The sequence below is a fragment of the Pagrus major genome, chromosome 8 (assembly GCF_040436345.1).
Source record: "Pagrus major chromosome 8, Pma_NU_1.0".
In the NCBI taxonomy this organism is placed as follows: Eukaryota; Metazoa; Chordata; class Actinopteri; order Spariformes; family Sparidae; genus Pagrus; species Pagrus major.
In genome coordinates this window covers 13,930,952-13,958,753 of record NC_133222.1, presented here as the reverse complement: position 1 = coordinate 13,958,753, position 27,802 = coordinate 13,930,952, and the positions used below count along the sequence as shown (strand labels likewise).

At 43.0% G+C, this 27,802-nt stretch overlaps 1 protein-coding gene across 1 annotated transcript in view; it reads left to right on the top strand.

Annotated features, from left to right (window-relative positions):
• The first annotated feature begins 8,232 nt into the window (after positions 1-8,232).
• The window catches only part of tspan18b (tetraspanin 18b), a 34,415-nt gene continuing 14,845 nt past the window's right edge, over positions 8,233-27,802 (top strand). Inside the window, exons 1-2 of the mRNA XM_073472230.1 lie at positions 8,233-8,513; positions 27,393-27,478. Coding sequence (XP_073328331.1) covers positions 27,476-27,478 — 3 coding nt within the window. The 5' untranslated portion in view covers positions 8,233-8,513; positions 27,393-27,475. The remainder of the gene's footprint in view (positions 8,514-27,392; positions 27,479-27,802) is intronic.

Genomic DNA, 27,802 nt, shown 5'->3' with positions numbered 1-27,802 from the left:
TACAGAAAATAAATCTACAGCGTTAAAAATGCATGGTCTATCTGAGGTAGATGAAATCCTCGAATGAAACAGAGGAGAAGAGAAATTCTGTGCGACAGACAAATGGATATTTCCTCTCCCGTGAATCAGATTTCCAGAGGAGGAGGAGGAGGAGGAGGGGATGCAGCGGTGGCTCCCCTGGCCTACTTTCCTCCATTCACCAGCCAATTCATCCTCCTGGGAGCACTGGAGGTACAGTATATGGAGGGAGTTCAGCCACGCTTGGCCTGTCACCGCAAGACAGCAAAGAAATGGCTGCACTCAAGGGGCGGGGGCGGGGGGGGGGGGGGGGGGGGGGTCAGTCAGCACACTTACTGTACATAAAGAGGGAACAAGGGCAAAAATGGTCCAGTCATTCCTTGTATCCATCTTTACACTCTCCATTTACTCTCGCTCTGCAGCCTCGTGTGGGTTTTTTTCGCTGCTTGGCTAAGCTGAGACCCAGCAGATGTTTCTGTTGTGTGAATTCCTGAAAGAAGATGTAGGTATGCAGAGGCAGACTGACATATCTCTACACTTTTCTCTCATTTTCCCTCCCACTTGCTCTCTCTCTTTTGTATCCTCAGGCTCCTGTCAGTGACTGAGCTACACCAGGTAGTCATCTGTAATTATTAAGGTGGGGGGAAGTCTTACACCAGAGTGCCCACAGGTGTTTTGTTTTTACGCGGAGGAATGCAAACAGAAACAGAGAAACAGCAGATATGAGAACACAGCACGCGAGCATTAAAGATAATTCTAAAAGCTTTCTAATTTCAGATTCAGCTTGTTAATACTACTATGTTCCACTTAAGCCTCTTCCTACGGATTTGTCCAATTACTCCTCTAAACAGCGTTGGGGGCTTGTTGCCATGGTACAGCCAGGTAAGGCATGCCATTACCACAGGAACTGTTAAGATGAAGGTGTTTCCAAATAAAGATGATTCATTAGCTTCCAGCTTGAGAGTCGTCTCTATATTGTCACCTTCCTCAACCCCTTCTCCGTCAGCCTGGCTATGTGACAGACGCAGGCAGGCTCACTAAGCCAGATGGAGATGCATGAGTTCACAGATGATCCATGTGAAAGCACACTGATTTTGAATAGTGTCACAGATAAATTCTCTGGGGGAAAATGCTTGCCACTTGCCTCGTGAGGACGGTTTCTGCTTAAATATCTAGGTTAAGAAGAAAGGTTTGCCGCAAGAAAAATGACAAATGCTATGACTCAGACAATGAGATGGAAAATTAAGGACTGCAGGCCCGTTCAGCAGTAGTGTTACTGTGTTTATTTGCCCCTAAAGGGCATCCAGAAGATGAGTCTTGCCCGTCTACACTCCGTCCCACAGTTTGATCCTGGTCCTGAAGTCATGGACGGGGCAGGAGGCCGTGAGGCATGGCATGTTTCCCCTGGGTGCTGGCTGATGCCCCCTGACAGATTGAGGCTACAAGGATGTGTTCAACGTCTCCGTGTTTGCATCTGTGTTTATGTATCTGTGTGTGTGTTTTTAAGGATGTTACATTACCAAAATAATGGGAGGCAAACGGCACAGCTGGAGAAAAGACTTCCATGGCCTTGTTGTTTGTTCAAACAAATGAAATAAAAATCTGAAATAAATGAATCATAAAAGCAATCATCAGTGCTTTGTGACTAATCCTCCTGCTGTGATTTATGATCTGTTTATTTCATTTAATATTGCGAAATAACTTTTTAATTGCCTTTTTTGCGAATGAGCCTAATCTGAACAGTTTATGTTCAGTGACTGATTCTGTTTCTGATGTCCCCAGAAAATGTACATTTAAAAGGAGCAGTTTGACATAAAAATGTCAAAACACTCGTGGCCAGAAGGTTGTTGTTGGTTCAATCCTGCGGACCATCAGGATAAATCTGGGTTGGGAGAGTGAAAGGCAGCACTTACACCTCATTACCACCGCTAAGGTGCCCTTTAGCACATAACCCCAACTGCTCCAATGGAGCTGCTAAGTGGCCAGCATGTGCCTCCCTGTAAAGACACATCGTCATTTTTCTGTTTGGAGAGAACCAAGCTAGCTGTTTCCCCCCTGCTTTGAGTCTTCATGCTAAGCTAAGCTAATCGCCTCCTGGTTCTAGCTACATATTTAGCATTGCAGCTGAAAAGATTAGTCCATCGGCAGACAGCTCTTTTGATAAGCAGTAATTCATGTCATTTTCAGTTTTATCTTCTTCAATGTGAGGATTTGCTGCTTTTCACAAATTTGTTATTGTAAATTCAGTATTTTTTGTATATTTTAGATTTTTGTTAAGACAAAAGAAGCACTCTGAAGATATCACCAAGGGCTCTGGAAAGTGTGACAGGCTATTTCACTATTTTCTAACATTTATGGACTAAAAGATTAATTGTTTAATCTAGAAAGTAATCGCAAGATGAATTCATAATGTACATTGTAGCTGAACCTGAATCGTTTCATCCAAATCATGTGTGTCTTTCCCAAAATATTAAACTATTCTTTGGCGCTACACTGTATGCATGTCAGCACCAATGCAAAAGACGCTTCACAGCTGTAATGGAAAAAGAGCTTTCATGCATTTCAAACCTGCACAATATAAATCATGTTTCAACACGGGGAAGAGACAGTTTTATCTCCGTGCACCAACCACAGAACAGCATGTTGAAATTACAACCTGTGTTTTAATATTTACATATTAAAAAAACATTTAAAGACAAAGCAATCCAACATCACATTACCAAAAAAATTGCTATATTAAATTACTGCTATGCTGTTGCCGGGGAAATTCCTTAAGAGTACATCCCCTGTGTGCTTCTGTGTGTGTGTGTGTGTGCACGCACAACAAAAAGGCCTACTTTGTGAGCGCTTGTGAAGCATGTCCACAGCCTGTTTAATGAGATAGCATGTGGTGTGATGCTATGTGTGTGAAATTGAAGCGCGGGCTGTGTAAATTGAATTAAATGGGTTTGTGTGCGATAAGAATGTGCATGTGAGGAACGGCCTTTAAGCTAGCCTAGTCTGCCTATCAGTGTGTCCGTGTGTGTGTGTGTGTGTTATGTGATTAACATGGACAAGAGTACATTTTATTGCCAGCAGCCTGGATGTAGGGGGAACAAGTAGACTGTACACCAAATCACACCAGCAAAAAATGGGTTTCAAGATGATTTTCGCACATGTAATGAACAGAGCGTGCAATCCAAATTCCCTGAGGTTTAACATTCGCATGGCTTCATCGGAGAAGCTTTTGCTAAAATAAATAGTTGGTTCTACTTGTTCCCCTGCAGCAGCAAAACCTTCCACCTCATCTGAGTCACTTCAAAAGTCATTAATCAGAGTTTGGAAACCACATTTTATACTTTACCTTCTCTTTTATATCAGCTGCCAATTTTGTAAAAACCTCTCTTGAATGAATTTAATGTTTGAGTCACTTTTAAATGTTTCCTTGAATTCCTGCATAGTGACTTAGACCGTCACTGAAAAATCCAAACCTGAGACTGTAAACTGTTTTTGGAGATGTCTTTTGACTGGTGTACTGCATCCCCAGGGCCACAGATCACTACATTTGTTCATCAATCACTGATTAGTTAAGAAAAACAAATAATGGTTGAACCAAACTGTGTCAGGGCCTGAAGAGAGGACCTCTCCCCAACACCAGTGATCCATGCGAGTGCTCAAAGGCGAGGGGGAGGTATAGTCAGTGATTCACCTCAGTCTTTCTTTACACTCTGAGCCCTCTGAAAATACCCAAGGAGCCAAAAAGAAAATACCTCACAGCTGTTCTCTGTGCAGCCAAGCCATTCCTGTGATACTTTTCTTACACAGGCAGAGGCCCTGCGTCTGACCCAACTCCTGATGAGCCGTCGAATCCAACCTTTCCATAAGCTAATCTCCGCCTTGTTTTAAACTTCACTTTGAGCCGCTGGTTGTCGTTTATTGTTGACTTCAAAAATGCTCTTAAAAATTGCAGAATTCCTAAGGGCCAATAAGAAAGGGATCAGGAGAAAACACGAGGTGACTGGGGGTTGGAAGTATCACGTATGCCACTGGGAATGTCAGTGTCACGACCTTAGAGGAGAAGGCAAAAAGATCAGCCTCTGGAGCGCTTATCTTGCTCTCCATCTGTAGTAGATTTTGTGACACGAGGAGCACAGAGGGATAGAAAACACTTCAGGCCCCTCTGTTAGCCCCTCCAAACCCCAAACAAAAGCACTCCTCTTGTTTTCTGGCTGCGAGAGCGGCACACAGCATGAATAATTAACAAGGGACAAACAATAACTATCAGCTGCCTATCTGGGAGTTGTCACTTATCTGTTGCTGGAATCAAAAACAGTGTTGAGCCCCTTTCTCAACGAGGCAATACTCTTTACTTCCCAAAAGATAATACTACTTTATCCCTCAGGATACTCTCTAGACGCAGTCATTTTTTTTTTCAGGCTTACTCTGTGTTGTAAAACTTTTTCATGAACTTTCCCCACAAGCAGTGACTGCATCTTGAGTCATCTGTCCAAATAAAATGTTGACTCCTTCCATCACATCTCTGTGTGTAAAAGATCATCAGGACAAACAGAATGATTTGCCTGTTTATTTTGTGTAAGTCCTGTATTTCCAAACTAAAGGCATTTTGCTTACTGAGACAACAAGCTGTGTGAAAAAAATTAAAGCACATGAAAAAAACAATTGGAAAAACATCTGAATTCAAAGAAAAAGTCGAAAGTCTGCTTAAATAGTATTTATTCTGCAACTCAAGTAAGAATTGAATGAGTGAATGTATGTATATATGTATACGTATGTGTTATATATGTATAAACTGTATATGAGTGTGTATGTATATAAAAGTACGAGTTAAATGAAGAGTAAAAGGTGCACTAGGTGGTTTTGGTGAAGAAGTTTTATTCAGAAGAGAAAGATTTTTTTATAGCTAAACAAACTGAATAAACAAACTCTTTGTTTTCATGACTGAATAAACTAAATAAACAAACTGACCTTAAAGGACAACACAATTTCATACTGTTTTACTTACATTTACATTACATTTGGCGGACCCTGCCACCTTTCTAGCTTCCAACAGTGTTCTGGGGACTTTATTTTCCTCAGAGAACAGCTGGTTTATTCAGTTATGGGAAAAAAATGATGAAATGAAATGATGTATTTTTGTCAGCTAACCCGAAACCACATTTAGTTCATCAAGATAATCTTCACAGATGAACACCACTTTTGTAATTTCGAGGCGTTAATTAAATCGCTAAAAGTAAAAAGCTAATGTTAGGCTATAAACAGACTACACTGCCATCACATTACTTAAACGTCACCATCACTAAGCATCTTACTTCACAATTACTACACACATATTGTGGGACATTTAATGTTTGTTTTTTATGTCATAGAACAAAATGTGTTAATATCTTAAGCCTGTGGTAACCAGGCCGCCAACTCGGCTCAGAAACAAGCCCCCAGGAAGTGGTTCACATTGTGAAAGAAGGGGCTGTAAAATGCTGGATACATTTTCTTGAGCGTCACAACCCCCGCGAAATAACTCGTTTCACTGTCATAATTTGAGCCATTCGGTCCAATAACATTTGGAAAGTCTAGAAGAGCCGCACGATTAAATTATTTTATCCTCATTCAAGTAAGCCGGGCGCTAAACAGGAAGTTAGCCGGTTCGCTCGGCGGGAAGTCTAGTATATTTCATTAGTTTTATGACAAACTGCGACTTTTGACCTTTTAAATTCACAAACAGCATATTATGTGTAATTCATGGCACAATTCAAACGGGATCAAAAAACTATTTGTCTCTCTCCATTCACTACTATAGGAAGTTTTTCTGAAATGAGGTCCCATGGGGCAAACGGGAGTGGACTACGAACAAACCTCACCACTATTTTTGTGTTGTTGTTGTTAAACTAAGCTAACTAGCTAACTTTCCTGAGTGAAAAGTGGGATTATTATATTAATATAACCCTTCAAACAAGGATGCTTAACTTTCTGGATAAGCTAGCTCACCTGTTAGCATCACATCATTCTCAGCATCATTTCTGCCACACTGACTTTGTGTTTGTTGTGTTGTTGTTGTTAAACTAAGCTAACTAGCTAACTTTCCTGAGTGAAAAGTGGGAGCCAGTTTCTCAACTGTGTCACAACAAGTAGGGGTTTGTTCCCATACATTAATATAACCCTTCAAACATGGGTGCTTAACTTTCTGGATAAGCTAGCTCACCTGTTAGCATCACATCATTCTTGGCATCATTTCCGCCACACTGACTTTGTGTTTGTTGTGTTGTTGTTGTTAAACTAAGCTAACTAGCTAACTTTCCTGAGTGAAAAGTGGGAGCCAGTTTCTCAACTGTGTCACACATGGGCGTAGGTTTCTATATAGATGGTCGTGACATGTCACAACCAATGTTCGAGGATTGCAAAATAGTCACTACCAATATTTGTCTGCTGCTGAGCCAGTAGTAACGTTAGTGAGTGGTAGTAGTGAGCATCTTCCAAACTGTGTCCGCTACTTGAAATGGATAAGAGGAAGAAACAGCTGAGAAACAGCGATTAAAAAGTTGAAGTCTCTGGAGGTGGAGGCTGCTAAATGTGCGAAGTTGACGGAGCTTTTTGGTGCCGGGACCAGTGACACCGACCCGCCAGCAGCCACAGGTGCTGCTGCGCCAGGAGACGAGGGAGGAGGACCTGACGATGATGAGCGAGTGGAGGCAGACAGGGTCAGTAACGTCAGCCTGGGGCTGGCTCGGCTAAATGTTTGAGACATGTCCAAAACAAAGTAAAAGACGCTTTTACATTGAATGTGATGCGACCTCACTTACTGCATACTGATGAACGCAGCTAATGCTAACGTAGCTGCCGCTAATGCTAACGTAGCTCCTCAGGGACTGAAGCCGTTATTTTCTAACTTTGACAATCTAACATGTGGCAGCACATCAGCCCGGAGTTAAAGGGCTGTGACTGTTGGTAGTTGTGGTTGATTTTGTTCAAATACGCCGAATTGTGATATTATGGGTTATTATTGTTCAGATGATTTAGCTAAGCTAGCTAACAGATGCTAACGTCAGCGGTCTCTTGTTGCCATAGCAACAGTAAACATTCACGTGGCCTGATGAGCTGTAAACAGAGATACAAAACACAAGTAAACCTGTAGGAAATAATAAGTTTAATTTGCAATATTTACCATTGAATTTATTGTAATCTTTCAATTCATTTATTGTTTACTGAGGTGATAACTATCTAATAGGTATAATTTGTGTGTAAATGTGTTACTTTTACTGTAGTTTTCAAATGGCTGTGTATAGTGTTAGTGTATAGTCTTGAGCATTTTCAGGTCACAAAGATCTGGCTTTTTTGCATTGGGAAACACTAGTAAAGTGTCCTAATGAAAACACGACAAAGCCATTTGACTACCTTGTTCATAAATGATGGTGTCAGGACTTTTTTTTATGACACACACACTTTCTTTGATAGGAATACTTGGTTTTGAGGAATGACCTCTATTTTGAGCATGTGACATGCTTTTGCAGGTTATCAACAAGGTTTTGCAGTTTGTACTAATTGTTTTGAGAAATGCACCAACTGTTGTGCAAATGTAAGTAATGATGTGAGAAAAACTCCACCCCGTCTCTGGTTTTGGGTTCTTCCCGTTAGTCTCGTCCCACCCCTGGTCATAACATAACTTCTGTTGTGATTTGACACTATAATGAACAAAGATTGATTGGTTGATTGCTATAGCTGTCAGTTTTAGTCCTTGAGTTCATAGCTACGTGCTTTATTTGTTAACTGCTATCAAGGAATATGACTCTCCTTTGTAGTATGTGTGAGAAAGGACGCCACGAGATTTGTGGACTTCTTCGTGGTGTCCGCTGATAATATAGTGGGCTGGTCTGGACAGAAAATGCCAGAGCTGAATTTTTGTACCAGTCCACCCCTGGTAATGTCACTACCAAAGCTGAGACCAAACCTACGCCCTTGGTGTCACAACAAGTAGCGGTTTGTTCCCATACATTAATATAACCCTTCAAACATGGATGCTTAACTTTCTGGATAAGCTAGCTCACCTGTTAGCATCACATCATTTTCGGCATCATTTCTGCTACACACTGACTTTGTGTTTCTCACTCACCAAACAACGCGGGGGTGACAATGGAGAAGGTAAACCGGAGGCGTGTTGCTGTGTGTCGGGGGGAGAGTCTCCGCCCTCCGGAGCAGAGCAGCCTGCTGGATGAGCCGCTCAGCTTTCAGCCACTTCACAAAACTGTTTGCACACCAGCCTCCCCTCAACACTGCGTGCCCGTCCTGACTGGGACCGCAGAAGTCGTGGCGGTGGATTTTATTAGTCGGACATTGCGGTGAATTCACCTCCGTGGACATCCCAGCTGATCGGCATTGTTTGTTGTTTTATTTGAATACTTACCTCCAGCGGTCCCAGGCTCCTGAGATCCGGCTGTTCAGTGACATTTTCCGCAGGGAAACAGCTTGTCACAGCCTGAGGTTTCGGCACTGAGCTGCGCTTTGAGGTAAGAAACGTGTCTCTGCTCTGTTTAAAAAGTGTCTCCAACTTAAAATATGTGTTGAAATGAAAGATCACAGTTTAAATCCCCTGGCTTTGTGTTGTTTTTTTCGTTGAACGGGCTCATTATTTACAACCGCGCGTCTAATGGGCGATGTTGTGCGCCGTGTTGCTCACTTTGTTGCTGCAAGTTACAATTTTCTCCTCAGATGAGACAGAGAATTAAAAATGAGGCAGAGATCTCATCCTGATTGTTTAAGTCTGAGTTAACCTCAGGTCAGGTCCGTGTTTTTTTTTTCCTTTTAGGAATAAAACACACAGAATACCCTCTGGTGTGTAACTGTGCCACAGATCAGCCTGTGATTTGTGGTTTAATAGGCAGTCTACAGATAATAGTGGGTTACAGTATGAGAAACCTGACATCAGGGGAAATCCGGGCCGATGTGTGTCAGTCTCCAAGCTGGCATCCTTCCCATGGGGGTGCAGCCATAACCGGGGAGGAGGCTGTCTGTCGAGATGTATGGGGTCACCAGATGGATGTCTCTGACGGCGCTACCTTTTGCTGTAGGGCAGGAGTTCACTGTCAGTTTGCATTAATCACTGGGATACATCATCCCAAACCACCTCATCCTTCTCCCTCTGTCTCATCTCCACTGGAGCGAACATGACACATTCAAGAGCTCTGGAAAAGCAAAAACTCAATACGCCGTTCACACGCTTTATTATCTGGTACTGAGCGTGTGACTTTAAAGTGAATTCATTCTGATGTCATCGCTCAAAACTTTGGACAGCATCGGCTTGAGAAAGTGCAGATTCAGCGTAAAAAAAAAAAGTTAATATTGGTCCAGTAACAGTAACAGCTGGAAATCAGGTTATAATCAGATCTGGCCCCCAGGAGAGCGGCTCCAAGGGACCTATTAACACACATCAGTGTCCAGGTGAGAGTGCTATGTGGGGTTTTCCTGCCTCAAGTTAAAGTCACAACCATTCGCTCCGGCTCTCCGTCTCCCTCAGGCTGGTGCAGAGTGTCAGGAAGGAGGGGAGAAGAATCGTATCACAGTCAAACAGCTTGGACAGACTGACAAATCAGCTCCTGTCATGATTAATGAGCTGGGCTGCTGCTATACTGCTGCATCATGTAAAGATTTCTGTCTCTTTTTATTTTTTGTTGTTGTTCCAGCCTCTCCAACCTAAACGATTGGGAGTTAAGAATTTCGTACAGAGGGGAGCACACACACTGGAAACAGAGGCGTGTTTGTTTCACCATGTTGTGGGTGAACATTTGCCTTGTCAAAAAAAAAAAAAAGAAAAAGAAACAGTAGTATTGATGCTTTTGGAGCAGCTGCCAACACGGATGACTAAACTCCGCCTGAAGCCTTTCTCTCTTCAGCTTGATTCACATGAGTGTTGGGAAATAGTTTTGCTGCTCACACACACAAGCGATGTCGGCAGGATTAAGTACAAATGCAAACAACTGGGTTTGTAAACCCACAGTGTAATTTACACAGGGAATAAAGGTTAGCAGCAACAATGCGGAGGATAGCAATTAGAAGGGAGCACGTTTCAGTGGATTCAAATCTCCTCCGAGCCAAGCTGGTATTTATTCCGCCTACAGACACAGAGCACCTGGTGTGAGACTTGCCACTGGTGATCAGTGCACTCATTTTAATAGTGCCTCTGATAATGTGTTGCTCTTAATCACAGGTTCACACTGCCAGTGACGAAGCGAACAGCAAAAACAAATGAATAACAAAGGAAGTGTCAGATAGAGACAGTGTGTGTGTGTGTGTGTGTGGTTGAGCAGTGGTGTGAGTTCACTGCTCCTCTGCCACCCAGTCCTTGGCAGAGCTAGAAAAGTGAGAATTGCAGTGTATGGCAGCTCCTGCTGAGAGGGACGGGGTGACTGACTTGATGCCGCCTGGCCTGGCAGTGCACCGCTCATTAAGGGCTTGAAATGAATCAATCTGTGGTTCCACATGGTTGGGCGCCTCAGATTTCTGTCTCTCCCCTCCTCTCGCACTTTCAGTCTTTCTCTCTTTCCCCTGATATCGGCTGATGTGCCTGCAGATGAGACTGCCGCCTGTGTTGGCCAGTGATTTGATCACTGGCCCCGATTTCGCATCCAGCCTGACCACAACCTCCTTCCACCTCCTCTATCTGTCTCCCTCAGTATCATCTCATCTATTATTCCTCCTTCCTCTTGTCCCCAATCCTTTCTCATCTTCCCTTTCCTCATCCAGCCTGCAAAGCACGTCTGTATCCATATCGATGGGTTCAGAGCAGCAAGGCAGAGGGAAAACGAGGCAGGGTCATCACTCTACACTCGCTTTCCCCTGTATCAGCTCCACTACAACAGCAGTGGTCCGTAGAGAGCCTGGAACTAAATGGAGTATCTATTGGCTCAATGAGAAAATTGCTTTTTTCGATTGCTAGAGGACCCTTCATTTAATGTGTGTGATGCAGAGGCCTCGGCCAGTAATGGGTTCAGCATCTTTGTTGTCAGGAGACATGAGAAAATGAAATTTGCTTTTCAGCGGGCAGAAATAATTTACTCTCACAAAGGTGTATTTTTCATCAGCCGTTTTAAAGCCATGAAGGTGTACGTTGTTATTAGATATGTCTGCACTATGTTGTTGTGAGCGCTCATTGTCCCAACCCTGGGACTGCTGAGGGCAGTTTTAAATAAAGGTCATGTCATCAGATCAGAACTCTGCTCACATAAAAGCAGCCTGGTTTGGTGTCTTCTTAAAGTTGGATTTTTAGTTGTTCATTAGGGGGTTATGTTGTAGCTACAATTAAAAGACTGTATCTACAACTACACTATAGTGTGTTGTAAACCATTTATTTACTGTTTTTATGCTGCTTATAAATGCTTAATAGGGATGGGCTAAAACAAGGTGTTACCTCTGAAACTATAAATGAAAACCTAAGCTGTAGATGGTAATCGTTGGACCCAGCTTTAGATCAGCTTTAGATTAGCTTTTGGTCACTTATGAACACGAGAAAATGCTGATTAATCCTGTAATATAACACACATTCATGCATTCCTATGGCCCTTGCGTGTCTCCATACGGGCCAGGAAGTGGATGACCTAATCTTGGGGCAGCTGGCAGCCCCAGAGTTCACCGAGAGCAGGAAGCTGGGGGGCCTCTCTCCGCTGACACTTCCTTTTTATCAGGAGGAAGCAGGCCGGCTGTTTGTGCTCAACCCAAGAATTCTTTGTGCTTATCTTTCGTCCGCCCTATTTCCCTCAATAATGGCAGTGCTGAGCAGGTAATGAGGTAAAAGGTATGTATTTGACAAGCTGGGCTCGACAGATAGCGGGCTCTCCAACGGGCTCACGGCTTGGTAGGCGCTTAGTTGAGGGTACACTCAGCACCGTCTTCAAATCAAATCTATCTCGAAATTCCCCAAGCCATCTTCTCTCCCGCATAATGTTTTCAGAACTAATAAACCGTGTCACTCAGGTGTCCATTAAAAGCTGCTGGTGAGGACCCGCTGGTCATTACACAGAGCGAAGACACTCGGTAAATCCCTGCGCCTTCGCCGGGAGGCTTCTTCATCACCTTGCGCTCTTTTCATCCCCCAGATGTAGTCAAAGCTCAGAGAGGGGCTTAGGCTGGCCAGGGAGTCTGGCACTGATAGGTATGTGACATGGGGCTAACGTGTGGGGAGATTACCTGCCTGGCTTTAGAGAGGCTGGAGTACAACTCTGATCCACTGAATGATGCTGAAGTTTAAGCACATTGCTGCTTGAAAGAAGAGTGAAAAAAATATATGGCAGAGCTCCACACATCTTTATGATTTATGTGTGTGGATGGCATGGAGGCATTTGTTTTTTGTCTGCCAGATGAATGACTAGTGCTTTACTAAGTTCACACAATAGTGCTGGGTTGACTCACATTGAGTTCATTGTTGGCACATTGGGCAGGAGGAAGCCGAGTGTTAATCAAGTAGCACCAGGGAGGAAGAGCTCATTTCATGGATGTGTGGTTGTTTTCCCCTCACTGCCTAACACTGCAGCTTTTCAATATAGATGATGTTTAGTGACAATGTGGACATTTTATAGATAAAGGAAGAAGAAGACTGTTTTGTGTGTAAATTGCTTGGTTGCTGTTAAGGATTTTAATAAAGCCTCCATGTTCAGAGGAATCTTTTTTTTTTTTTTTTGTCAACACAAACGAAGGCTGTGTGTTTGTGAATCACTGCAGGAAAGAAGATGGGTCATGGATAAAGGAAATCAGTGTTGTCTGTATTTTCAGAGTTCATGCTGTGAATAGAGGCCATGTTAGGGCTGGAACGTGGTTCTCTATCCAAACGGAAGCCAACATGCACAGGTGTCATTCAGGGGGGCTGTTTTCTTTCACACTTGGGTAAAATGTTAATGTTGAATACTGCTTCAGTGTTCTGTTTCAAAGATGTTTCGCTGTTTGTTTGACTCGCAGCACAGCACATGTTGTTTGAGTGTTTCTTTAAAGATATAATATGGAACATTCACACATTGAAATGTCTAAAAACGAGTAGACATTTGTTATATATGTTGCTGAGTCGTGCACTTAGATTGTCCCAAATGCTTCCACCTCGAGAAATCTGTCATTTTATTCAAGGTAATGGAGCGATTTATTTCCCTGTGACTTCGGGGAAACAACAGATGATGTGTCAGAAAGAGAGGAAGAAAGACGGGAAACGTGACTAAACGTAATGTGAATTAAACTTTGATACACAACCTTGTCTGTGACCTGGTCAGCCTGAGTCGCAGCAGATATATTTTCATTAACAATGTTGGTTGTTTAAGAATGAAGATAACAACTCCTGTGATCCAACGCAACCACATCATCAAATGTCGTGTTCTGTTTTCATTGTTTTACTGAGACACCCATACAAGCAGCACAAAGTATTTGTTTTCTTTGTTTTAAATGATGGAAATTGAATCTCTGTGTGGACTGAACAAAACATGGAAGTGGTCAGTTTTCACAACTTTCCACCATTGTGTAAACCAAACAATAACCTGATTTATTGGCAAAATAATCAGCAGACTCAGCACTATGAAAATTATTGTTGGTTGCAGCCCTCTGCAAACCTACGACCTATCGTTTCTCATTAAACCCCTTTCTGAGTAAATCTGCAGAGATGTTTACATGTGGTGTTACAGAAGTAACAACAGTCTTCACTGATGAGAAGGCAGAAAACCCATTGTTCTTCATTTGGGCCACTGTTCTGCTCGTCTTTGGCTATTTTTTGGGGATGGTACTGCGAGCCGATCTCAGCCCAGATCTGTTTTAACAGCCTCTCCCTGTGACTCATTGGACCTAATGGTTCTCCCGTCTCCTGACTCAGGCATTTTTCTGAAAAAATGGGACTCTCTCCCAGCTTCTGGTCTTTCTCTTTTTCTGTTTCTGCCCCAGCCACAACTGTGTCCCTGCTCTCTTCTACTCCACCCCTCTCTCCTCTTCCCTATTCCCAGATTCTCCTCATCGAATGCTCCTGCTCTTTCCATCCAAGTTTCTGGAATAAGAGAAGGAGAATATAATGCCCTCATTAGTCATCGGGGGCTTTTTCTTTAATGTGCCCTATTTTATTACATGTTCAGCTCTGCATTTTTATTTCCTCTGCCTAAAGGGGATCTGAGCCCCCTTTAAATATCCTGTTTATTTATAATCACTGACGATGGGCTACACAGTATAATGTGATATGATAATTGTTACTCGCAAATACAAACACACACGCGCTCTCACCACAAATTGATTCAGTAATTTAGAGAGCACAGATTATTGTAGGGATGGACAGTAGGTTGTTAATAATGACCCGGATAATTAGCCCACTATCATTTTAAACCAATTAAATACATGTCAGGTGTTGGAGCAGGGTGTTAGCTCATTAACTCACTTTCTCCTGTTTAGCTGATGATTGGAAGTTGCGATATGAAGCCGAGGTGGTGAGCTTACGTCACAATTATGGACACAGGGAGGACTATTAGTTGGTATACATGACGTAGTCTTGGCTTTTCCAGTGTGGCTGAATTACAGAGTGCCTTTTAAGAGATTTATTTTGAGCTTGATTTGGGTTTGCGTCCTAGTCTGCTAATAACACTTTGCCGATCCAGTCGGTGATAACCGCACTAACCTCAAATACACAAACGTACATGCAGCTCTCCCACACACCCCTGCAGTCTGGGTGCTGCTGGCAGAACTCAACTGGGTTGCGGTTGTTTTATATTTACTCTATATAGAGCTCATATCTGCTTGAATCTAGGCTAAATGTTTTGCATCCAACTGGTAAACATGGCGCAGAAAAACCTTAGGTAAGCAGACTTTTCTTTACTTTGTGAACGTGAATGTTGCAAACTTCAATAGACTTAACTGGGCTAATGTGATTCTCCTGCTTTCTTGCAGTCTGATTATGTGCATTTGTATTCAAATATCATGCCAATATGAGAGTAAGTCGTTTTTAAAAAGCCCCAGCATTTTTCTTTCTCCTAGCCTGGCTGCTTTTTGCTGCCTTTGAAGCCCACACACCTTGTCCATAACGCTGCTCCCTGCAGCTGCAGTGGAACAACAGCGATGTTACAGTCCCTCCCACGGGGCGAGACTCGCCACAGGTCTATCAGACATATGGGCTCCTTGTCAGCCTCCGCGGCATCAGAGCGACAGATCAGTGTTTGATTTTAAAAAATCCACAGCGGGTTCCGACTTCTACCTGGGAAAGCTTGGGGGAACGGCCGGCTAATGATGTCTCTCCCGCCAGGATCAGAAGCCTCAGAGAAAGACGCTCGTGTTTCATTTCAGCTTGTTAGGAAGAGAAAATCTTCAGAGCTTATAAACTAGAAGCAGTGTAGGTGAGGGCCAGCTGTCTGTTTGCATTTAGAGCCTCTCTTGTGGTTCGCCTTGCTTGTGCGATAATGTTATCTCACCGGAGGTTACGCCACATAAAGTCCTCTTGTGTTAGAGTGCAGGTGTGCTTTTATCTGCAGGATCTGGTGTGTCTCTTAGGTGTCATTTTGTTTATTGCCGTCAATCACACCATTGACCATGTGTAGTTTTAAAACAGAAGCACAAAGGGATGCTGAACTGTTGCTGACAATTGACCCATTTACAGAGCCTATTTAAGGCAGGTTATTATTCCATCTCTTCATTCTGTATAAAAGGTCCAAACACGGAATTAGGGGGCATTGTTGTTCCGCCTTTAAGCGAAGGTTTTAAGGTGGTAAGAGAGTCAAATACTGTAGACATGTGTGTACCCACCACTGGACAACTTGAAAAGCGGCAGGGATGATATATGATTGTTATTGCCATGTTACGCCATTGTTTTAAAAGCACTGCAGCCTAGTTGCCAGGATAAAATGTAAATATGTACATGCCCAAGGCTACATACCATATTGACATTAGATGTTTATTACCTGACTTTCATGTCAGCAGGTGGAGGGGATGGTTTTGGAGTTAGAGGCGACAAAGCAGCCATGCCAGTGACCGCTGTTCAAGTCTACATTTCAACATTGTACACGTGACACCACTGGATATTTATAAGGAGACCTCTGGACAATTTCTAGTTGTGTTAGTGGCGACAATAATCAGATATTTTTGAAAGGAAGTCGAGAATTTTCCAGACATATTTGTGGCATCGAAACAGGTTTTTAAGCCAAAATATGATTTGTTTCTAACCCTAACCAAGTGGTTTTTGGACCTAAACCTAACCAGAGCATACTGTAAGCACAGCATTGAGACACGATAAAAAATTGAACATTGAATCTAAACAAACATAAAGTTGCAACATAGAGAAACGCAAAGTTTTAACTTACCTGCGGATTTGCAGAAACTTACATTGCCAACATTTATTCTTGTGATTGGGTTGCAATTACATCATGCCGTCTAAAATCACACACTGAAGTAGCATTATGTTGCCTTTGCTTGGTTCAGAGTAAAAATGCAAAGCTGGTGTAATGAATGGTCTTCATTGCAGCAGTATGGAGGGTTCTCTCTAAAAACAGGGCTACTGTAGCTTTAAAGCCACTTCAGGTCATTTAAGTGACCCGGAGCGGTATGCATGCGATGGTTCTTGGACGACTTCCCTTCGTGCTTCTTACGGTGATGAATTTCCTTGTCTGAAACAGCCTCTGCATGTCTGACTGAATAATAGCCTTCGCCTTTTAACAGCAGATCAAATGTACATGTTGTAGACATTTATTTTTACTCCTCAGAGGGGAAAACAATTAGACAGCAAAGACTGAGCGCCTCACTGCCTCATGATTTTTTGATGGTGCTTTATGAAATTTTTAGCCCACCGCCACTTTAAAAGCGCGCTACTCGAGACAGCATTCATGGGTCACCGAACTAAAACACGGCCTCTGTCCTTTGGGCAAACAGCCGGTCAATGCCAGCCGACGTGTCACGGCCACAAGCAAACCGCACAGCCATTACTATGGAGGGGAATGTGCTGCATTTTATAATCTCAGTGGATCGACTTCAGTGCTTAAGAAGCTGTGGTTTTCTAAGAAGAAAGGAGCAAAAATAGATATGAGGTGGTATATTCTTTGCTGTAAAATTTCTTTGCTAATAGTTATTAGGGTAAACACATGCACACCATGAAGCATAATTCCCTTTTTCCTTAATCCTTACCTCGCTGTGTCTTCTTTTCTTTGAAGCTTTGGGGAAAAAGGAGAATCCACTGCAGAGGAAAGCTCGCCACTGTTTAACCATTTGAAGTGTATTAAAGGAGTTTGATATTTTCATGAAAATGTATTTCAGTCCTACCATTTCTGAATCCAAGGATCACCTTCACATGTGTTTGTCAGAGATAGCACAGGCACGGCAGGTGTCTCCACTTTGTGAAATTAAATTGGCTGCAGTGTTCATTGATTTAAGCATTGAAAAGAAAAAAAGAGTACAGATGCTCTTTTTTTCAGTCGAACATCAGGTGATCTTGGACGGCTTCCTGCTGATTTGTCACCTGCCTCACGTCAGGATGACAGGCCAGCAGTAAAGTCATCCAACCTGATCTTGACCACCTGGGTGTGACGCTCAACACTGTGAAGTGTTTTGAGGAGAAAAGGAGACAGCTCAGGCGTTTATCCAAGAGCTTGCGCCCTGGAGAAACTTGCCCAGATCATGTTTCCCGATAACACTTGGCAAGAGCCGGATCCCATGTGAAATGCCTTAGCACCAAATGTCGAAGCCAAAGTAATTTTGTGGGTGTCTCTGAAAGCCCCTGGATGTGTAGAAGTTTTTTTGGCTTCATCTGTCAAGCCATACAGTGAAAAAAAAATCTGTCTTCTTAACTGGTGGCTCAGCAGCTGGTGGCTCCAAACTGTCGCTTTAATTGGACAGATGACAAAACAGGATTTTGCACAGACGATAAAACAGATTTATGACTACTTTCTGTAATACTTAAATAAAATTTAGTCTCAGTCAATAACCGGATATGATCTCATATTAACTCACCACATTAAAATGATGCACAAAAGAAACAATGAAGGAGGAGGAAGCCAATGTTGTGAGCAATTACCAAAACCACTTTCGTTTATCTCTGCAGGCAGTTTGGAATTGGACAAGCTGCTTTTTTTTTTAATGTAATAAGGAACAGATGGCCAACCTTTTCTTATTCTCAAAACATCTCTGGGTGAGCTTTCCATACATTTGCCACATCTAGAGCAACCCCCCACCTCACCCTTGATAATCCACCCTGCTCTCAAAACACCCGCATCAAATATTTGGCAGGCTCTTCTTGTGTATGTATTTATTCTGTTGCATTTGGCCTGAACCAAAGGTCTGTTGTGTTTCCAAGAAGCTGGAGACTTTGCAGACAGTTTTTATTCCTTTCTGCAAACTTAAAAAAAACAAAACAATTTCATATCGCCTACTGTAACTCCACAGCTCATTACAATGGATATCATCTATAATCTCCTCCTGCTTTGTTCACATCCTCACCATTTGGTGGCTGGTATCAATGCGAGCCTCATGTCGTGAGAGTTAATGAGTTGCAGTTTTTCTTTGTTGTCGGCTCATACATTGTTTCTGCACTATATGACATTTGCACGAGACTTTTTTTTGATAACATTCATCACATTCATCTGCAGCAATTTGATGAATGCAGCTTTCTCCACAGGTGACTATCACTGTAGTCACACAGTCATTTGGCTTCAGCTCACCTGCTGTGCCTGCATCTCCATGACAAGCAGAAGAAAGAGCAGGTTTTTGCTTTTTTTAAATCAAGTCACATGCAAATGTTTAAATAAGCAGAAGAGCAGTAATGGGTTTCGCCATAAATATCCCAGCTGTGGTCACTCATGTGGTCTTGTTACGGTAGTAGAGAGCTCTAAACGGGCTGTTTATTTAAAACTGTTAGGTTGCAGTGGGCTGATGGAAGATATGCTTCCCCCCCCGTTAACACTGCAGTGCACGCTTGGGCGCATTACTCAAAATTTCATCACTACACCCCAATTAATACTCAGCACAGCATCAGCAGCATCTGCTCAAGCAAGACTGTGTTATCAGTTCCCTGGAGTTGAGAGAATTTAAAATGTTTTTACTATTCTGAACTTGTTTGTGCTCCATGAGCAGGTTCATCAAGAAGCTTCTGTGTTACAATTATGGCTGTTTTCATAGTTTTGTGCTTCCATCATTTCTTGATAGGTTTGACCTCACCGTTCTCTGACCACATTCATCCCCACACAATTGTCTCAGATCCATCATGTTTTGTGGTGTAAACCTATTGACTTGTGTTTCTTCAGGGACCTAATCTTGGACTGCCTCCAAGCAGCTCAGTTTCCATCCTCTCCCCATCTTTCCTCTGTCTCCCATAAATCAATGTGATGTAATTGCATAAACTCCCTTTCCCACAGCTTGAGCCTGCAGGCAGAGTGTTCTCAGAGTGAAAGAGTTTCACTGTGGCCAGTTAACCTTAACCCACTGATTCCCACAACTGCCATTTTGCTGGCTTGTGAAAGTTTTATTTTGGCCTAAATATCTCTGTTTGCAGAGTTTCTTTCATTGCGGATGTTTGATGTTTCATGCATTGTTTTTTCAAGCTTCGGGGTCGTGGAAGTTATCTCTCTCACAGCTGGTACTGACTGTTTACATCTGGCTTATACACTCTAAGCTCAGCAGATTAAATCTCATTTCTCTGAGTGCTTTTTGTGTTGAGCCAAGCATGATTTCTCCTGACGTCTCGCCCCGCTTGTGGCTCCCTCAGCCTCAGCGAAGGAATGTCTCTTAAAGCACTCCTGCTTTTTCACAAGATTGCACCATGGAAAATGTCCAACCTGCTTTTTCCACATCTCAGTCCCTCCTGGCTTTCTCTAGGGGCTCAATGGCAGGATATCTCCTCAAAGGATATCTTTCAACTTCTTGAAGTATCGAGCTTAAAGTGAACCTATGTGGAAAGGAGTGGATCTTAAGGTTCTGGAAGTAGGCAAACCTCTCACTCACACGGTTCAGAGTTCTTCTTTATCCTGGTTTCATCTTCCGCTGCTCCAGTAATCCTGCTGCCATCAGTCTCACCCTGCTCTGCCGAAGAACTCGAGTGATAAAACCATTTTTTTGCCCCCTCGCGCAGAAACACATTTTCAGGCTATGTGGCCGTTAGTGTGAGCATATCTGACAGTGTGATAGACAAAAAGCATGAGTCATTTTCACTGCTCCCTCTCTGTGATGTTGTGAGTTTGTCACAGCTTGTTACCTGCTACCATCACAGCCACCACATACAGGCTGACATAGATGGAGGATTCGGAGGGATTTGGGGTTCTTAGGCACATGTGCAGCTTTATGGGGAGGTCGCAGTGTGGAGCCCCTCTGGGCTGAGGAAATGATCCAGATGCAAAGCTTCTGGCTCTCGTAACCCAGTGGGACACCTGCCCTGCTGCTCCCGTACAGCCCCCTGCAAAATCCACTAACACGCAGACTGCCATCTCTCTGTTTGCAGCAACTTTGTTATTGAGTGGTGTTGCATACTGATTTTCTATGCAGCTTCTACGATACTTGTGTGTTGGCTTTCAATCTTGTAATGGAGCGCTGCTCTGTGCGTTTTAAATGGAGAAAAATTATTGCTGAGCTCAAGTCAAACAGTGTTTGCACTCAAACAGTCTGTTGCCTGAGTTACTCCTAAATATACGCCTGAATATAAACTGTTAAGTACAATGTGGGGCATTACTAAAGTTTCACCAAAGTTAATTTTTTTAAATTGGCATAATTTACAACTAGACCTCTCTCTGGGAAAACCTGCTGGAAGGACTGAAACAAATGAATACAATATAAAGGCCCCAACATACCAGGCTGCCGGTCGGCTGTGTCAGGGCTGTTAGTGAGTCCTGACACTCATTTGATATATAGCATTTGTTGTGTTAAATTTTTCCCTCAAGCTCAATTGTAGATTTTTCTAACTGTGAGGTTAGTGTCCAGTGTCTCTGGAGTGTTTTGTCCAAATTAAGCAACAGGTTGCTTCCTCTCTTTTCCTTCTGCGCTAACCTCAGCTTGGTTTTTGAGAGGGAATTTGGCCGTATTGCTGAAACAATTAACTTTGCCAGGACAGAGTTGTGAAATCCAAAGTACCACCATGTCTTGGATATAAACAGAAAAGCAGTGCTGCCATTTTCCTCCATGTATGTTTACACATTTGTTTAGTAATGTGACCCACATGTTTGTGCTCATAAACAAAGGAAGTTGTTTAAGTTTCTCTCTTTACAGTGTTGTTTTATCTCCTCTGAACATGGTTGAAAATAACAATTCCATGCCTCAAATATGCCCCATGAAAATATTTGTTCTGGAATCAATCAATCAATAACAAATACTCACCACTATTATCAGATCTTTAGAATGGAGTGTGAATGCAGTAGCGTTGCTTCGCTTTGCTGGGTGTGCTCATTGAGGTCTATAGTGAAAACCACCAGCAATGGGAACCAGACCCACTGGGCCTGAGATTTTGGGCTGAACTGATGTTGTAATACCAGGCTGCTAATACCAGTGTCCAAGTGTCCCTCGGCCCATTTCATGGGTTGTCTTTACTGTGATTTATATTTTATACTAATCCTAGTTTTGTCAAGGTTTTTGGTGATGGAGAAAAATTCAGAATAACAAAACCAAAACATCACTGCTTTGGCGTAGCTTTTCATTCATTTGAGCAATAAAGCTGTTTCAGGGAAGGAGTTTTGCTCGTGAAGGAGTCCAAACTCAAATGCCCTCCACTGGTTTTAATTATGAAAATACGTTGCATCTGGTCCCATTGAGCAAAGAATCTGTTTCCATGACTTGTGTATCTTCTGCATTGCGATGTTTACCGCATTGTTTGTCAGCACACTAAATAGCTTCATGAGTCTTAGGCAGGCAGAAGGATCATGGTTGGGGCATATTAAGGACAAATATTCAGAATTACAGGTAACATTACAGGTATAGGACAGCTCCCTGTTAAAGTCATCTCCTCTACAGAATCCAATTTTAACAGATAACCAGAATCATCTTCTCTATAGTATTTTTGCTAAATATATACGAGGCCTAGAAATGGTTACCAGATGTGTCCATAACACATGTGTACTGTACGTGGCTGGCTTGACTTATAGGACAACAGTAGCTACATATTTCTGCATGAGTTGTCTGGTGGAAAATATAGCACCATATGTTTTAGTGCAAAATACCATCAATTCCCACTGGAAGTCTTTCAGGTGTCAGAATACAATTACATATACTCATCAGTTATTGTGGTAGAAGTGCTGTAACTTTGGTAAACATACCTGAAGTCTCCTTTTGTTCAGAGTGAGAAAAGTTTGTGTCCACCTGTATGTGTGGGTTGACTGACAATTGGTCTGAAACATGTTGTTGATTAGTTAATTAATTGACAGACAGATAATTAATGGCAAATATCTTGACATTTTATAGACTGAATGAAATATCTAGTAATTGACCAAATAATCGACACAATCAGTGATGAAAACAATTATTTGTTGGACCTCTAGTCTTGTCACAACTTCTTCTTGTTTCCAAAAAACATTTCCTCGTCCCGTCCTTTCTAATTTGACTAGACAACAGATCTGCTGTGTTGTCTTTTGTTCACTCGTAATGTTTTAGCTGAGGAAAACATCCTAAGGGACGACTAACTTCCTCTTTGTGCAGGCAGCCTGGCTCTTCATCTCAATTCCTCTCTAGGTTGGCAGCTCTGTGAGTTGTAAGCTGCGTGATTCTCAAGCTTTACCGGATTTAACTGGGATGGAAATGGTTATCATGCGGCTGTTTCGTCAGCTTGCAGGGCCTGTGGGTGGGGGAGTTGGTGCACAAACTGGCGAGATTTTAACAGCCCCAGCCCCTTCTGTGTATGTAGTAATGAACTCTTACCTTGGCTTGGAAGGCTGCGCTGCTGGTATCCTTGCTGTGTTTTTGTAACCCTCTCTAAAAAAGCCTTGCTCTTAATTGTATCCCACGGGGCCCCATGCTCTCAGTATTCACAGCCTTTCCTGTCCCTCGAACTGATCCTCCCCCTCTTACAACCTTAGCCCCATCATCCCAATTCGACAGGTCTTTCCTCTTTAATCGTTCGACTTCAAAGGGGCGTTGTGATGCCCCCCAGGCCCCTGGCTCCTCAGAGACAGGGGGGCTAGCCATTGGGGCCTGGGAAGTAGAGTGAAAGTGTGGTTGTGTACGAGGCGGATAGTTAAGTTAGACAGGCATGGGTTAAAGAAAATAACAACAAGTAGTTCAGCTGCTGCTCTTTATCATCGTGTCACTAGAGAGGAGTTGGTGATGTGTAATTATAGAAGCAGGTTGCAGATGTTTAATAGGGTTTGTGTAAGCCACTTCTCGCTGTACTTTGATGGTCTCTGTAGAGGTGAAAGATACAGGCTGTTGCCTGAGGAACCTGCTACAAAGAGAAGAGGCCTGGTTAATGTTTGCTGTTGACTTGCAGAAGAGGTGGACACAGTGTCAGCTTTCATCAGCATCAAAATAGCACCCCGCAAACACATTTCCAGGAGCTGCTTTCTTATCTGGTTTCCATTTAGCCCAAAACAATTAAAAGCGCGAAAATAGATGACTGCGTAATGAGCTCAATCTGCATCTTTAGCTGCAATAATTGTGTACTCCAAATGAGTGAAAACATTCTTGCCCAGAGTGTAAAACACAAGAGCACCTAGCGTAGTGCGGAGAACAAAGAAAACAGTGGGTTAGCTGTGGTCAGAGAGGAGAGTGATTAATGGAGCGATGGCCTCTGATCAGAGTGGGGATTGTTTCTCCATCTTGGTGGTTTATCTTTATCTCTGGTGGTTGACTCACACTGTTAGATCAATAAATCCCGATGGGGTGAGGCGATAATTCTCCCTCAGTATTACCCACATTAAAGCGACCGTTCAGTAGATATATGACTGCCGGCAATTGCCCTCTTTCTCATTGCTATAATATTATAGGATGATGTATATGGACTCTGTCAGAATTTGCTTGGAGATCACCAGGGAGAGTCGACATCCGCAGCTGTAGATTTTTCCTTTATTAAGTGTGTTTATACAGGTTGATTCAGAGCGTAAAAGGCCCCATAGGTCGTTATCTCTAAATTTGGAGTTGCCTCTACAGCCCAGAGGTTTGCTTTTGTCAACACTGGTGAGAAATTGAGGTCGGACCCAGCTGCGAGTTGTAGATGGAAGAATTGTCACTTCCTCTCTCGTTTTCCCCGTCCACTTCCTGTCCCCAGAGGAAGTGTCGCTGATCACACTCCCTGCTGTTCTCTGACCTCTGACATCTCAGTCAAGGTTTCCCGCTTTATTGGCAGGATGAGGTGACTTATGGAGGAACAGAGAAAAACATATGATGAGTCCCTTGCCAATAGTGCATATACTGTGTAGTATAGGCCGAATTGCACTCAAAAATGAAAAGAAAAAAAAGTTTGTGCAATGTGTCATCGGATCATGTTTATGGCTCTGGTGAACCGTAAAGACATTCAGAAGAATCATAGTGCACACTTGGTGATGGTCTCTCTTCATCGTGTTGCACTCGGATGTCGCACAAAAAGTGTAACAGAAGTAGTTGTATGAAAAAAAGGCAAATGGGAGCTGGACAGAGAAGACCTGCCTACTTCTTCACCATTGCATTAGAGATTTTAACTTGCGAGGCAGCTGGATCTTGTGAATCCATCTTGGGGTTCAAGCTATGCTTTAAAGGTCAAGCAACAGTGGTTCAGACCAGTCGGCTTCCTATGAGGACCTACTAAGAGCTACGTGCATGGTTAAGGTGTTATGATGACAACAATGGCTGCTTCTAAAGAGGTTACTGTAGACGCTGCTGTAGTGGTATACCTTTTCCAACCAGTTTCTAAGGACAACTGCCCAGATGGTTATGTGTAACGAACCAGCTGGCATGTGAGGTTGGAAGAGGTCTTCAGGGGTCCAAAATATTGGACTCAATCCAAAATGGACCAGCGAAAACCTAGCCAAGCTCTACATGAATAAATCAATTTTTAAAAAGAAATTTCCTATCCTGAGGGGACCCAAGCAAACTCAGACCCAACCTGAGAAGACCTGAGGATGATTAGAAGACGAATCCAAAATGCAGTTGAACTGAGCAGAGCTTTATATAGAGAAAACACCAACACTGCAGCAGCATGAAGTCCTATACTGTCCTACACGTCAGCTGGAGACCCATGGCAGTAAAACAAGACACAACCCAACCTGATTAGACTATAATAGTTTTGTATTATTTGGACCTGGTCCATCTTAGATCCCTTTGGTCGTGTCGCTGATCCTCAGATCCGAGTATACTCGTGAGGACCTCTACTCTGCACATCCATTGCTGTGTTAAGTGGATGTCAGATTGTCAGTTATGGAGCAGTGGTCTGCAGCCCCCTGACACCTAGGTTGGACACTGTTTGATGATCTGAGGACCCTTTAATTCCTCTTTTTCCTTTATGGCCCGGCTGTTTCCTCTGCTATCTCTATATTGGACTGTTGAGGCTAAATACAGTACATACTGTATGTAGAAACACATGCTTTATAATGGGATACTGTCTTGCACACGGCATAGATGTTGGTGATGCAACAATATTGTCAGAGCCTGAAATATCAGCAGGGTAATCAATTAGTGGCTGCCTTGATGTTTAAATTGCCCAGAGTGCTCGTGAGCTTAAATGTCAATGACTAGTTGGCGAGGGAGATTTATTTAAAAGGAAAGCCATTGAGAGGATGTAGATGAAACCTTTTCTCTAGTGTTGAGTCGTTCCCCGCTTTGTTGGACCCTCAGTGGCCTGGCCTTTATAGTCTCCCTCGAGGGTTCGTCCTATTGTTGTGCTTTCTCAGCCGTCTGCGCTGATCTCTCTTCTCACCCCCATAACTGATTCAATGAGGCTCTGCGATCCTATTGGTGCTCCACTTTCTCCCGTGAAAGGGTTTCCATGGAAACCAAAAAATAATGCAGACCCTCACCACTGTTGCTCTCCACCAGCTAATAGCTCTCTAAACAGGGGTTTGGGAGAGACTACCTCTGCAACAGGCTTCAGGACAAATTTTGACCACTCTGCTGCTCAGTACCAGATAACAGACAGGAGGATGGTGATTATGAACCTATCTGCTGCGGTTGTAATAGACTGAAACAAAATTGAAAGGGATTACAGGGTTGTATTGCTTGGGGATACATTCGCTAAGCCATATGGTGAATAATTTGTAGATGACTCCTTGAAATGTGCACCATCCTTTTGGCTCCCCATGCATGTGTAGCCACTGTGGAGATGTTATTGATTCCCCGAGCATGTGCTTTGTAGTGTCTGAATTCAAGGCTGTGTGATAAGGGAGTGTATCATTCCAGTGCATCTCCCCACTTCTCAGATTTGTCCGTTTCCTAACTCAGGCTTTGATTGCCTTTTTCTAGATGTAATCAGAGCCCAGTATTCTGTATGGGGGAGGGTGTGTGTTGCTGCCACTGTCAGTTGGGTTTTGCGTCCTGGTGAATCTGATGTCTGCTGGCAATATGGTGTGTCGGCGGGATGATGTGGCTGGCTCTATCAGCCAGAATACTCTTGGGATATTCTCCATCCCCAGCCCTGTCAGAATAAGAATACCCAGCCTGTATTTCACTATCTAATGTGGCAAGAGCTGCATGCTGTTCATGCCTCCGTAGGCAGCTCTCGCCATATTTGATTCTGTAGTTGTCAGTGCCAGTGCTTTGAAACCAGCTCCAAAGTATTGTCAGTCAAAAACGGTGCTGCAGACTATTTTTACACATCGAGGCTGGAATACCAGCAGTTTAATTGGCTCTCATTGCTGTATCATTATTTTCAGCTGGGAGACACTTGTGGCAAAGCAGTTTAGAAACAGGAAAAAGTTTGAAGCGTTTATGGTCATTAGACGCACTTGGTTGGAGACGTGCCGCGCGTTGGCAGTTAAAGGTTTCTGGTTAGAAAGCGAGGTATTCTTCTTTCTTTGAATAATGCATGAGTTCAGATGCTCATCATGGTCACGTCAGAGGCTGGATGAGCAAACTGTGGTGTATTAGGTCCTCTAATAAAGGATAATTAACCAAATGAGAGGATCCATTCTGATACCTCAAGGCAGATATTAAATTTTACCTGCCCAGAATATAAGGCCTGGACTTCTACTATTAGAGAACTTTTTTTTTTATTCTTTCCTTTTAAATTTTTGCCTTCCAGCTGAGAAGTGAAATATTCACACAGATAAAACACTGTTGCCGTCTTAAATTAGCTCACTGCTGGGAGCGAGCGCTTCATACATAATAAATGCAAACTCTGTCATTTTAAGTGTCCTAGAATTTTATTTTCTCTTTTTCAAGCTCACAGTCTTATTCCGCTTAAATGAATTACGCACGCCAAGACAAATTGTGCCACTTTTCTGTCTCCTTGCCGATGCCTCGCTGTTTATTCATCTCATTAGCTGAGTCCTGACCTCTGCTTCTTCTCTTGTGCTTCCATCCAACAGCCCATGAAAACAGGAGAGGAGAGAGAACTGAGAGAAGTCGTCAGCTTCACCTGAACAAAGAAGAGGCACAAGCAGATACACATATGGTATGATGGTATTTTATCTACAAATGAAGCACACATGGTCTTGAAGAAAACTCACAACATGTATCCTGAGTGCATATTCCCACACGAAACACATCTCTGCTTTAGGTTTTCCCCTACCTCCTATAATGTGGGGGTGTTGCCATGAAAGATTTCCACCAGATCCTGCAGACACATGTTAAATCAGTGAGAGAAACAGCAGAAAGAGCTTGCTGACAGACTCTTTTCAGTAAGATGCTGACAGCACAGGCGCAAAGCCATTGTCACCGTCAACAGGAGGCACGGTGTTGGCGAGAGCCGGTGCGTGAAGCTGGTCCTGCAGACAAG